Below are 14576 nucleotides of genomic sequence, written 5' to 3'. Positions count from 1 at the left end.
AGCAACAAGTTGGTTTTAGATTCCTGGGAAGTGGGAACTGACCATGTGCATGTGCAATTAAAATGCTATTGCATGTAAACTCCAACACAAAGTTTCAGTTCAGTTCAGTTTTAGAGAAAAAACCCAATGAAAAAACATGTCTTTATTTGAACCAAACCCTAGTACATATTACAAAATTTTAAGAACAAGTATGATAAACAAATTAAACGCGCATTTCTAAACAATGTATCTATATAAAACAAACCTTTTGGGATGATTATGGCAAGAAAGTCGCAAGTTTTGAAAAATAATTCCTTTTTTCAAAACACAGTAATAGATCAACTAAATTACGCTCATCAATATGTCAAACAACCCATAGAATTTCTACATTATCGCCAAACAAACATTTCAAGACACCATAATTTACTTGTACTCTAATACGTTAGAATTACTAATAAAGAAATTTACGTTAACTATTATTTACAATAAATGATTTGAGCGCTGTTAAATTTTAACTATTAATAAAAAATTGTCAGTGACTTTTCCATTTAAGAAATATAAACAAGGATTAAACAGCATCGCTTGTTATATAAAGCTTGTCACAACATTTACGTATCTTAGGTCTTAAAGCAAGCATTGCTAGATTCAGTTAAACACTTTGGCTATGTTACATGTCTTATTGCATTAAGAAAAGCTTCATCTAGAAAAAGTCAGTGGCAATGTTCTTAAAAAGAATTCTATATGTAAGATGAAGTAACTAAATGAGAGGTGATTTCACAAAATCAATGTGCTATTGTAACTAACAGTTAAAAATTGCCTTTTAATAATCGATAACTAACAGCCGGTACACAATAAACGTCACAAAGACCAACACTAACAAATAAATATACTAACAATAAATTATGTGGAAGAATAATTAAAAGTATGTTAGGCACTTGGGTGATTTTTCTCGAATGATACATTATTTTGCAATGTCAGTATCACAACAGAAAGTAAAAACTTAAAAAAATATAAATACGTATACATAAAAAATATATAAAAATAAAAAGTGGCACAGAATCGATTAACATTGTGAACAATGCAACCAATTACTGTAATCATCTAGGTGAAGTAACTAAATTGTAAAAACCGTCAACTCCATCACTTGGCAACATTATATACATATTTTATTTATAATAATAAAACGGTTCTTGCAAACTGTACATAACAGTGTTTCATCATTAACAATTTCCCATCATCGTTTATGATACCTGTAACATAGGTTTCCTAAAAGTAAATGTATACTAATTCTAAAAACCAATACCAACATTGCTAAACATATCACAAGATTTCAGAGAGCTACCAAATACGAATTAGACTTCTAGTAGCGGATAATTTTCAATATTTACACAAATAGCAACTCATTATATACAATTTAAAAAGTTATTTAAAGACGTTCGTCTGGTAGCATTGCAATTGTATTGTGGGAGAGGTAAAGGAACTGTACATGCAGTCTGGATAAATTCATATATCACGACTGTTTCGTTTTACCGTTCGTGATAGTCGTATTATTTACCGCCATTTCAGCTGCTTGCACAGCCATCTGCTGCATACTTTTCTCGATGAAGTTTTGATATACGGGTTTCATGAACTGAAATAGATAATTTCATTAACATGTTAAGAAATGGATCACAACCAATTATGGGTAATACAACATGCGCCGGGTTCTTGGTCATTAGTTACATCTGTAGTTGTTCCAGGAATTATTAATTATAGAGATGATTACAAAGATAAAACTACTCCCCACAACTTTTTGTAGCGTTTTTTCGCTTTACTCATCCCAAAGTGGTAGGAACATTGCAACATAAAATAATGGTTAAACAGTTACAGATGTGTACAATGTGTCCTTCACTATAGCAAAATAATTCTACTCATCTACATAAAACATTACTTATGACAGGATTAATATTTCACACTCACAAGTAATGAGTCAAACCTTATGCAAATATAAAAATGGAAGAAAAACTGCTTTCTTCAATAATAAACAATATAACTGAAGGTTTGGTATCAAATAGCTTCAGTATATTCAGTTCATTAATCAGAAATCAGTGTTCAGCAAAGGAACATTTAAGTAAATGATAAAAAATTTGGGTACATACGTTTTCTCATTTTTCGCTTTTTAAAATATGCATGCTATAAGTAAAAACACAACAGATTTTAGTTATTCGGTATGAGATAAGTATAACAAAAGCATGCATGATTGGCAATCCATAAAAATTAAAGTGAAGCGAAAAGTGATAAATGAACAGGTAAAAAAGTGTCTTGTGCAATACATTAATTACAAATAAATTCAAGTCTGTTGAGCATATTTAAAAACTTAATGTGTGAGTTTATGCATAAATTTGTATTTTGAAAGCTATACTTACATTTTCCCAAATAAATGTTGCCAGCTCATCTATCTGTACACCAATTTCTCTCATTTCTCCACTGTACCTGCAAAAAGAAAGTCATGCTGGATTATATATTATGAAAAATTGGATAAATAATTTTAAGACGCCATTTTGTAGAGTTTATAAAGTGCCAATAAAAAAAATTGGAAAAATCAACAATGCGAAAAATTGCATTTTTTAGGAAAATTTTGAAAACGATAAGCAATCATGAATTTCTGCAATCAGCATGTAAACATACTCTAAATAGTGCAACTTTTTCCTAATTTAAACCACCCTGTATCTTTTACCGTGTTCAAGATTCCGATGCCTAAAATTCTCAGAACTATTTGAACAAATAATAGAGTTATAATGAACCTTCCAAAACATGGATACCATTTTAATAAAATCAAACTTCTGTTCGTCCATCTTAAATATTCAAGTTTATTTTACAATAAAAAATTGCAGTTCTAGCTGGTCTCAATTTAAGGATGGAAGAAATTCTCGTAGATATAGCAGTATCTTTTATGAAAAAAAAAATGTCAATGAGAACCATGCAAAGAATACTTTAAAAAATTCTCGATGCTGCACTTGAACATAAATGACTTCTCTTATATTTTTTAAGAACTGGCCATCAAGGTTAATATTAGAAAGAGTGATTAATAAATGACGTGGAAACCACAGTATGAAATTTCAGTCACAATGCAGAATATTAAGTTTTACTATCATAACGTAATTAAATACCTCATTCGGAAAAAAAATAATTATTATTGAATGATGAAACTACATACCTTATGTATGCCCACAACGCTAAGGTTAAAAGTGAAACTCCCATTACGAGGTTGAAGAGATTTGCAAAAGTATATGCGCCAAGTAATCCAAATACTCCCGAAGCAATGTAGCATATAATGGCAAGAGCGAAAAAAACGGCGGGCGTTCTTGCAGCTTTGAAAATGTTCTTACTTTCATTGTGAGATTTAAATTGATTGAACGTCTCGTCCAAATCCTACAAAAATACTTGTTACATAAATGATTTGGCTTTGTTTATCGTAAACCTTCTCCAATTGTTCTTTATATTTTTCACTAAATTCCTCGCCGCCCATTTTTCTCTTGCTGCTGAATTGGTGCAAAGCCTTATCTTTGACTCTATGATGCTCCATTTCCATTGTGGCGGTGTTTAAATACGGTTTACTTCCTCCACAGACCTCTTCCATTAATTGAACGTATATTTCCTTCGCATCTGCGACAGCAGCTAAGTTGTTCGCTTCAGCAGTTGCCTACAAATTCAATTTCAGCGAAGCACCAACATCGCCACTTCACATACCACCAGCATAGATTTGGGTTCCGGTAACTCGTTACCGCTATATATGTGAATGTAAGACTTAAAATACTGAACTAGATCTCGACATTTTACATTTTGGCCATTAATCCTTTTCAATACTAAATTTTCTGGAGATAAAAGCATCGGAACTAAGATCTGCAAATTTTTCTTAAATTCATTGTCAATATCTACAAAATAGTGAGATTTACAAAAGACAACGGATTGAATGAGGAAATACCTGCGACACGACCGTCAAAAGCCGGATTCGTGGCAACCTTTAGACCTGGATGCGGCATTAGAAAACAGGCAATTTCCGTAAAACAACTCTTGATATGCTTTCGAAGAGACTGCAGTTCTGGGTGTTGAAATTCGCTGACTTGCAACCGACGGTCCAGAATTTTCTTTCCACCCACTGCTCCGTACGGTGCTTCATATGGAAAACTCCAGTCTCTCACGAGAAATTGTAACCTTTGAAATGGCGACTTTCCTGTGTCAGCAAGCGCTAGCCTACCGTATTCTGTAAACAGCTAAGAAAAGTGTTTGAGAGAGAATTGGCTTTGATGGAACTATACTTGCAAATGTTGCAGGTCGTCCTCTTGAATATTTTGGGATAGGTTGTAAATTTGAACTGAACTAATCATTGTACTAAGTGCGAAGACTGTCGCACAATCTCTCACGGTGCTTTCACTATCGAATGCCCCTTGTGTATCCAACAGTATTACGGCTACCTAAGCCTGTGAGTGATTATTTTGTACTTAAATATCACCAACGTTCTACCTTTTCGCCAGAATCCAAGTCGGTTAAAAATACCTCCGACCACATTAGTATACCGGTTGTATCTCTTTCGGAACCACCTCTCCACGAAAATCCTTCTAATGGTGCATCTATCGGTCCCATCCAATCTAGTGAGTGTTGTTTAAAGATGTACTAAAAAATTGAATTGTTAAGATTTTGAAATGATCTTAATTTTTGCTTTTTATCATATTGACTTAACAGTGCCCCTTATAAAAGCACTTTGCTACAAGAAACAGTCACTAAAGCTGAATAAGTTCCACCCGTACAAAATACAAATGCATCAATGGGTCTGTTTAAAAATGAAAAATCTCTTGAAAGAATTTCAAAAGCGCTGGTAGGTGGCTCGAGTTCGAGGTAAACCTTTCTTTTTCTACCAATGTAGGTGTAAATCCACATTTACGCAAAACACACACTATTTATTTAATTAATATTTACATCATTATTTTATATTTACATAATAAGAAACAACTTTGAATTACAAATTGAGCACCTTTAGTTGCTAAGTATGAGATTTTGTAGTCGACTAACTTCCAATAGAAACAAAGAGGAACTGTCTAAATGGAAAACCTGTTATTTTAAGATATAAAAAATGGACCTACATATGTGTCTGGAGCTCGATTTTAAACAGAATCTCTAATAGTTTGGCCGCTAGGGGGCCTTTCTTGAATTAGTCGATTTCTTTAATGCAGCATAACCTTCTTGTTAAAAATAATTGATTCTGGTCAAGTCTTTCTTAGAGTACTTTTTCATGTAGAATCCATTGCAATACACACTTTTTATACAGGGTGTTTGGTTTTTTTCTACGACCCTAGACTACATTTTTTCATACAAACCACCCTATATCTTTTGGCGATTGGCAATAGCACTGTCCAAATTAATTAATTGATTTTTTAATAGATTAGATAACATTTGAATTCAAAAAAATCAGATTCGTGAATCCTTACCCATTTGAACAATGCCCCCTCTACAGGTTTGCACTGAAGACAAGGGAGGTTAGAGGGAAGTTTCTCGCGGGGTCATATGCTTTTTGGGCCCAACGCCTTGTGGCAATATGACAATGACATTCGTAACAGACATTTTCGAAGTAGAATAATTTTATTATACCTACCATTATACCGGGTGGCCCAATAAGAATGACCTTTGCCCATATCACAGAAACTGGTAGACATAGACTTTTCGGGTAAAAAATTATATAATAAAAGTGACTGGAAATTATTTTCGAGTGTGTAAAATGACCATTAGAGGGCGCAATAGTCATGATCAGGTATAAAATTTTGATTTTCTCCACATTTTATCTAATAGTGATATCAAAGATGAGTTATAATCCTAATATCATAACCATCCTTTTTTGTTTTACTTTTTTTTTGCTATCTTGTGAAATAAAATGATGGGGGAAAGTCAAATGTTTTTTTAAATAAATATTGATTTCTCAAGTTTCGCTTAACCCATTGGATAAAACCACAGTTTCAAATCTTTCGGCCCTCAAAGAACTGTTCTCAATCTTTTCTCCCTTTTCGCTGGTTGAAGGTGTGATTGCAAAAACGACGTCATTCATTCCTCCCCACAGATAAAAATCTAAGATGGTGATGTCTACTGACCTACTGGCCATGGAAATAAGCTTCCTCATCCAATCTCACCTATTAGGATACATGCTATCTATATTAATATAATTAAGGGGTGGCGACAAAGCGGAATAATCAGGAAAACCTGGAATTGTCACGAGATTTTATGAGATGGTCAAAGAAATTAACGAGAAACGCACCATTCTCGTTTATTTGCGCGTAAGCGTCCAAAAATGGACCTAATTTCGGTTCTGTTTATGTTCATTTTGCTTGTGTATGTGTTTACTGCTTGAGACGTGTCGTGCACACGCAATCAAACCCTGCTTTGAAGGAATTGGAAACCAAAAATAAACAAATTCAAAGGAAGCCTGACACAAAAACTACAACGTGCGTTACTATGTACTATGTTACCATGTTTGAATTCTTTGTCAAATTCCACGTATAATTCATAGCGCATATCCTGTACCTATCCTTCATTGTTTTGGAGCAAAAGTAAAAAAACCATAAATCCATTTTAGGTAAGTACATAAGTACCGCATCCTGTATATTTTCTCCTAAAAAAATCAATCTTACATATTTTGTATGGTCGTACAGAAAATTGAATGCTGTTTTCAAATATCGTAAAACAATATTGGTAGGTACTGCATTTGAAAAAAAAAGTTGCATCGATTTCCGGTTACACCGGACATGAAACCCGAGTGAAACCCGGAAGTTCCAATATGCTATCGGATAGATCGTATAATGTCATATATAAAATTATATTTGACAAATTTCTCGTATCTCGCCAAATAAAAGAGATATTGCGGTGACACTCTGATCTCAAACGCATTTTATAATGGGTTGGGTTGGGTGGGCAGCCTTCGCTGAAACCCCGCCCACTTAAAAATAAAGACCAAAAATAAAATAAAATAAAAGTAGTTGTCAGGTAAACTCCTGACTTGACTTTCCGACTACTTTTAATAGTTATTGCAATTATCTTTGGTCATAGTATAACATTTAGAAAATGCCCTCTAGCGCCTTTATTTTGAACCTGACGCAAAAAGTGTAGAAGCCTTTTTTGTAGATCTCATCAAGACACATCTTTTTTGTAATTAACATTTTTCACTCTGATGCCTACTTTTAGAAAAAAATTTAGAAAAATAAAATAAATAGTTTCAGTGAGTATTAACATTGCTAAACAAAAATTTCTATGAAACCTTAACAAAATATTCAAATGATATATTGCAACTTTTCTATTGTAATTTGATAAGGTAATGGCTATTGTACTTATAACAATTGTGCTATACAAATACACTGGTTGATAAGATTTTATAAGCGACTTATCAATTACATGTGTTTTAGCTGTTATAAAAATCACTACCAGATTTTGAAGTGAATAAAAAGTTATCTTAAATACATAGGAGATTAGATATGAGGGTAGGTCAAGTAAGGGGCATGAAAAATGTTATAATTGGTTTACAATTCTGACAGAAATCATATATTCCAAATTTTTGTAAAACGAAAGAAAATAGTATATTGAAATACAAGTGTTACAATGCGACCTATTGTAATACGACTATCTTGTGGCACGAGTGGCGACGCGAAGCGTAGCCACGAGTGTCCGGAAGATAGAAGTATTACAATAAAGCATTGTAACACGCGTTTTTCATACTATTTTTTCTATTTCGGTGCTTTAATTTAATTAAAACAATCATTATCAGAAACTATCTGGAACATTAGAACTAACATGTTTTATGTTGGGAACTTTTTATGCCGTTAAGTTTTAGGTTGGCAGCGTAGTAAGACTGACATTTTGAAGTTCAAACATGGAAGTACCCAACGAAGTACCTACTTGTACTAACTAGTAACTGCCAACTTAAGAGATGAGTTACCAAAAAAAACGACTATAATCACTGTCTTTTCGGCCGAAAACAGTTGTACAAAATCATCATTGTGACACCGAAATAGAAAAAATGTTTTATTTTATAATCAGAATAGAATAGACTAATAAAAAACTTGTGTACAAATTAAGTACCTACTATTTATTGTTAGATAAACAATACATTCTCACTATAGCATTCATACAGCATAAGTGCCACACTAAAAAAAGGTATTTCAGAAACTTGTAGACAGACAGATGAACATATTTTTTTGTCACACATTAGTTAGTACCTCGGTCAGTACATACATTTACCGAAAGGAATTTTTTTCCTACTAAAAACCACAAGCACTCTCCTGTAAAAAATAGTTTGTAGAGCAATGCATTTGTAGGCTCACAGGATAGTTTTTTCAAAATGCAGTTAATGCTTTACATTAGACTAACTATTTTGACTGAAATATCAAAAGTGATCTGTTTTATTACACCTAAGTACTAAATTTGATCCATTATTATTATCAAATCGACCCAAAGAACAGCAAAATCAAATACTGTGTGGGCAATTTTCAAAATGAGTATCTATTTTCTTATCGGATTCTGCAAATTGGGAGGGGGGACGTTTATTTTGTGGACCCGCAGTAAAATGGAACACTTCCAATCACTGTTATCAGTATCAAACGCAATGCTATCTTCGACCACAAGTAGGTTGTAGATTAGAACACTTATTCTAGTTTAAATTATGCAAGCCTAAACGATAGAGAATGAAGGATTAACATGACAGTTCAGAACGTGTTGAAATTAAAGCGCACAAGTGATAATAAAAATTACAAAATTTGGATTTATCAGTCAACGTGATAAAAAAGCATAAACTTCAGCAATAAACAAATACTAACCTTTGATTTCATGTACCTTAAGAAAAAATCTAAAAGGAAGGATTTTCCCTTACGAAAGGCACCGGCTACGGACACGACGACTACATAGCGATCTTTAATTTCATCCTGCATTAATACTCTGGATAAAGCGTCTTCATCTAATGAAAAACTATGGTCTTTGTTCGCTAGTACTATTTGTATCGGATGAGGTGTCATATCTGTTTGAGATTTTGGTGTTTCTAAAAAAAATTCACATCAAAACATAACCTTGCATTAAGCTTTGGTAAATAATATTAAAAAAGAAAACCTGTTATTTGCAAGTAATCATTACAGATGAAGAGGAATGTGGTGACCTGAACATTTATTTTTTACAAGTCGTTCTCCAATTAGTTATTAAGTGAGGAAGTCAAGGGTACATTACAAATCAAAACGTTCTTGATAGGTAACAAAGAATGTCAATATCATTGCACATTTACATATTGACATTAAACTTGTAATAATTTATACACAAAAAATGCAAAAAACCTGAAATTGTTGGTTGATAATGAAATCAAATGGCCTCCAATGTCAATGACGATTAGCAAATCTTTTCTTGGTATGTAGCGGACTTAAATACATGCACAATTGGCCGACGAACCTAAAATTGGTTTATTATTATTCACTCACCTTCGAATGAGTTTTTTTGTTCTTGATTTGCCGTATGTTTACGTTGCGTTGTGTCAGACATGTTGTACCTACTAATGTCAAATTTGCGATTTTACAGCTACACTACAAACCTCAATTTATTTTAAACGTCAGCGCGCGCATCGCATGCTCTTTAATTTAAATGAAACTACATTATGTACTTATTTCGTGATAATTGATCATAATTCCATTACTTACCTACTTTCCTACCCAACATTGCTAATTATCCTTGCCGTCTTTAACCGTCTTTAACTGTATCATGCTTAGATAATGATTGGAGGTACAAGTGGCACCGTTACAGTTAAACACTTAAAATTTATCAATAGAATAGATCAGGCATCGATTTACTAATGATTTTTGTCAATAAAATATAAAGAAATTTAAATGACATTTGAAATGACATAATGGCGCCTTAATGTTCTGTAACATAAGTGGCGCCATCACGACGATGAAACCTTCATTAAATAATTTTGCCGCGCTTAAACAGTATAGTTCCACTTTCTAATGTCAGGTGACAGCACGTTCAAGTGCAAAATACATTTGCTAAACATTGGCGCATATGAATAAAAGGGAGCATATGCTTATGGCCGTTTGCACCGACAAATTTAAGTGGAACTTAGCTTAAGTGTAGCTTAAAATCCATGGCAACAATTATTGAGACAATGGTTGCCATGGATTTTAAGCTACGCTTAAGCTAAGCTCCACTTAAATTTGTCGGTGCAAACGGTCATTAAACTTGCAAAATTCAAAGTGGTAAGTGCCCCTTTCCAATGAGCTGCTCAGCAGCTCTGCACTGCGTCCCGTCCCGTGACGGAGCGGCGCTGCTAATCCGCCCAATGTGAGAGGGCACTTACGAGTACTTACTTTGAATTTTGCAAGTATAAGCATATGCTCCCGTTTATTCATATGCGTGGCCCTTATGACTAAAAGGGAGCATATGCTTATACTTGCAAAATTCAAAGTAAATACTCGTAAGTGCCCCTTTATACTGGTTTGTTTAGCAGCGCTGCACTGCGTCCTGTCCTTCTGCCTATCAGCGCTGCTAAGTCGCCCAGTGCGAAGGAGCACTTACGAGTATTTACCTTGAATTTTGCAAGTATAAGCATTTGCTTACTTTTATTCATACGGGCCTTCATTTTTTATTTCTGATCCCCAAAGTACATTAAAAATAAAAAGACCCGTGTGTCCTCAATTTTTATTTGCGAGTAAAATAAACCCAAAATAAATGATTGAAAAGCTGTGTTTTTAGTCCGAATTTGAAACGCTTCAGACTAAATACGTCACAAACCTACAACCAATCACGTAGAAGTGAGCTGGCAACCTTACGCGAGGGTCTGACGTTTGTCACATTTGACGTTTTGAGAGGGATGTTTAACTGCATCTAGCACGAAAGTGACAAGTGCCTGTGACAGATGACGCAAGTTATAAATGCCATTCTCCTGCAATATTGCCAAGTCGTTATGTCATCTGAATGGTTCTAGGAGCTGATTGGTCGGGCTTATTACGTCACAGAGCCCGCCACAATCATATCGTTTTGAATAAACCTTTAAAACCGCACATGTTCATTATTTTTTTGCTAATCAGCCTCTATTTTTAAATAAACTTTTACTGTCCAAAAAAATGTTTTATGGTTTCAGGTACACGCTTATTAAATTAGAACTGCGGAATTCAACTATACTGTAAACCCCCATTGTCTCAATAATCGTTGCCATGGATTTTAAGCTACAGTGATAAAATTTAGAACAGTGGCGGCAGCCAAGGTTATTAAAGAAAGTAGGTTGCCTCGTAACTTTCAGCCAATAAATGTTCAGAATAAAAATACGCGAATGACGTCACTCAGAATCCCATTTTGTCCAGATCATAAAAATTAATTATTAACGCAACAACAGGACAAGTTCAAAAAATGCAAAATGGATCCCTGCATTGCATAGAAAGAAACATGCTAGCGAAATATTAAACGCACTTTATTCAAAATAGCTTACATTTCATCTTCATAGTCTTCGGCCGGAAAATGCAGACTGCACAGCCTATTGCATACGGGGTTTAGGTTCCCCTTTCGATTGCACTTTTATTTATTTATTTTTTTTAAAGGTCCTTAGGGGATCGAGCCCATGATAGCCCTACCTGTATAACAATAAGGAGATAACACTGGTCACATAGACTTCACGCAAAGGGGCCTGTCAATGCGACTTACACAGGCAACACAATTCACTAGACCACGGTACCGTAATTAGGTACTATAAACAAAGGACAAGACAAGAGGAGCAAAACAATTAGGATTTGGAATTAAATATTGGTCTGAGTTTGTCTCAAGAACTGTATTATAACATCGAAGACATTTTTGTCATTGACAGCCAAAAGACAGCCGATGTCGGTGGGACCCATTCCCACTAGTTTTGCAACCAGTATGTCTGTCTGCATTTGGTTAAGCTGACATCCAAAAAATATATGATTATAACCCATTCTTTTTGCAATACAGCACTTACCTTTTGGAAAAGTGAGAAACTGAAACTGTGATTCATTTGCTTTCGATTTGTTGGCGCTGCATATAGTAACGCTACAACTATCTATCTAATAGCTTATATTGATACTTATGTATCTAAAAGTAAGTATTCAATAGAATTATAATAAGTACACGTAATAGTCTTCAGCACTATCTGACAATTGTAATTACACAGTTCAAAACTGTCAAAGTCAACGAAAACTTAAACAACCAATCAAATGGAGCTTCCGGATTCTCGATGACGTATCTCTCTAAAGTTACGAGGCAACCTACTCTCTCTAAGCTCTCTATTAACCTTGGGCGATTTTTGATTGGTCGTTGGCTCCGGTCTCCATATTGGAGCTAAATTCTAAAGTGACTAATAGAAAACCTCCCAAACGACGCGGTACACTCCGTGCTATAATTATTAATTATACTGTTTTGACAGTTCACGATTCGCGGCTTATTCGCGAGTTTTAAATTATAGTAGCTGTGACTGGAACAGGGCCACGCCATTTTACGAGTTGTTTTGCCTAAATTGATCGTAGATGTGTTTTGTTCTTGATTTGATTTATCGTGTTTTTCACTTGTATTTATGATGTGTACATTTTGTTGTTGTAGTTAATTTATTTCTTGTATTTATGTGGGTTACGACAGATTTCAATTCCCTTCCCAATTAGGTCTCACATCCCAAGCCCAACATATAAAACAACCGACATTAGTACCTACACACAACGCAGGACCTATTCGTAGGTACTGCCAACTGTGAGTATAGGGTCCGTTAAGATTGTAGTGTCGGCTTGGGGACCCCTAAGATCATTACAATTTATTGTTTTGTGTTTGCTACTTTGCTTTTGTTGTTCCAGTTACTTAATTAATTAATCGTTGAAACCTATGAAATAATTAAAAAATTTACATCCCAGAAACTAATGAATGTGTATGACACATTATATAGACTGAGTCAGTGACCAATTTTAGATTTAAGTCATTTCAAAAGTCATGAAACTTCACATAGTAAATCCTCTATACCTTCTGAATATTAAAGGTTACTTCTGGCAACCATCTGCTCCTGGAGTAAACTACTCCAGCCAGAAAAAATTCTATCACTAACGATCTGCGAGAGCAAATGAGACAGCAATATGGGCAATCTGCAGGTTAAATCTCAGGAGTCGTGTACGAATATTTTTGGATTGACGGAATTGGCTTATCAGGATATTTAGAGCAAATAAATCCCGCACGTGTCTTAAATTGTGATTAGGTGTTGAAATACATCTGTGACATTGCCATTTTTGATTTTTTTGTATACATTTTATTAATAGGGAATACAACAATCTTAATTTAATAAATAATTCAGATATTTTGAATTTTCTCAATATTGGCCCAAAATCCATGGGGAAGTTTTACTGCCATCGCATCAATTCAAGCACGTTATAGATGGGTTTCTACTTTTACTTGAACCATTGAATAAAGAATTCAATGCTTGAAATCACTATTCCTTCCCCATGTTTTGTTTATTATAATAGGTTAGATCATAGGTTCGTCTAAATACGAATCATTGTTAAACACAATAGACCATGTGTAATAATCAAAGATTAATTATGCAAACAAGTTTTTCGAAAAGCTGTAGTTAATAATTGCGTGGAATGAAGATGCACAAAAGCCTGTTCCTTTTATTGCGTTTTTCTATAATGACATATCTGGAAATTACCGGGTTCTAAGGTAATTAGTGGACAAAATTAGCAATGCGTGCTCACATTTTTAATGGCCCCTTTATTTCCTGTTGTTTGTTCTAATCAATTTTACTGGTCAAATGGTTTATTGATTTTTATAATTATTAGGTAGACATTTGCATGAATGAACTAATTCACCTGCGTATAGTAGATCCTGATAAAACATATACCGAGTTTTAATACATTCTTATCTTTTCAAAAAATAGCGTATTCTTTATATTTCTGCACGGCTCGTGAAGATTTTATGCGCACACAATTATACATGTCTATATTGCCATTGCAACGTATCTTCCTATACTATTATGGGTAGAAACACATTCGGCACGAAAACGCATGAGATAACACATGAGCACCAATGAATCGAATTTACTCTGCTTGGTCTGTTTGTAAGTATCGGTTTTGATATCTTTTGTGAGGTAACATCATTTCGCTTTTTTTGTCCATAATTCAGTCAAGAATAACTATTCTTTGATTCAGTTGTAGAAATAAAAATTTGTTGATCCTATATTGTTTTGACAAGCAAATATTCCTCCAAGTTGATATCAGTTTATAGTGCAAAAAGAAGTAGTACAAAACTAACTAACTCTGTCGCTACATAATAATGGAAATAAAAATAAATTCGCTTGGTTGATGTGAAGTTTGCGGAACCCCATCAAAAAGGGTACTCAAACGGTAAAAGTCAATAGTCTGAAATTGGTAAAAGTGCGAGAATTTTTCATATCGGCCAATAATTACCGGGAAAACCGAAACATTTCGCCCTTTTTTGACACCAATATTCATTTTCGTGGTGCCTCGACATAAACAAGAATGACTTTTAAACAAAACACAGGTCAGTGTCGCTTATTAGTTATCATATCCCGTTTAGGAAAAGGGGATTTGGAACATTTTTGC

At 34.2% G+C, this 14576-nt stretch overlaps 1 protein-coding gene across 5 annotated transcripts; it reads right to left on the bottom strand.

The window, feature by feature from the left end:
- Positions 1 to 1010: 1010 nt before the first annotated feature.
- On the bottom strand, positions 1011 to 9847 carry LOC116175652 (atlastin). Of its 5 annotated transcripts, XM_031493892.1 has the most exons (11): positions 9672 to 9845; positions 9456 to 9526; positions 8811 to 9028; positions 4483 to 4632; positions 4278 to 4433; positions 3944 to 4232; positions 3709 to 3893; positions 3440 to 3661; positions 3176 to 3390; positions 2385 to 2451; positions 1011 to 1609 (listed from the first exon to the last, which is right to left on the bottom strand). In XM_031493892.1, the coding sequence occupies exons 2-11, from the start codon at positions 9514 to 9516 to the stop codon at positions 1490 to 1492; spliced, it is 1683 nt and encodes a 560-aa protein (XP_031349752.1). In that variant the 5' UTR covers positions 9517 to 9526; positions 9672 to 9845; the 3' UTR covers positions 1011 to 1489. The 5 variants fall into 5 exon arrangements, with proteins under 5 accessions (XP_031349752.1, XP_031349760.1, XP_031349744.1 ...); XM_031493900.1 differs by lacking the exon at positions 9456 to 9526 and having other exon boundaries at positions 9672 to 9847; XM_031493884.1 differs by lacking the exon at positions 9672 to 9845 and having other exon boundaries at positions 9456 to 9623.
- Positions 9848 to 14576: the final 4729 nt, after the last annotated feature.

The sequence above is a fragment of the Photinus pyralis genome, unplaced genomic scaffold (assembly GCF_008802855.1).
Source record: "Photinus pyralis isolate 1611_PpyrPB1 unplaced genomic scaffold, Ppyr1.3 Ppyr1.4_LG1, whole genome shotgun sequence".
Taxonomy (NCBI): Eukaryota; Metazoa; Arthropoda; class Insecta; order Coleoptera; family Lampyridae; genus Photinus; species Photinus pyralis.
The sequence above is the reverse complement of the archived record's forward strand: the minus strand, read 5'-3'. Positions and strand labels throughout refer to the sequence as shown.

Coding starts and splice junctions, on each gene's coding strand:
- LOC116175652 (XM_031493892.1), bottom strand. CDS start 9,516: ATGTCTGACACAACGCAACGTAAACATACGGCAAATCAAGAACAAAAA. Junction 4,633..8,810: donor TAAGGTACATGAAATCAAAG/GTTAGTATTTGT, acceptor TCAATTTTTTAG/TACATCTTTAAACAACACTC. Junction 1,610..2,384: donor CAACATTTATTTGGGAAAAT/GTAAGTATAGCT, acceptor TATCTATTTCAG/TTCATGAAACCCGTATATCA.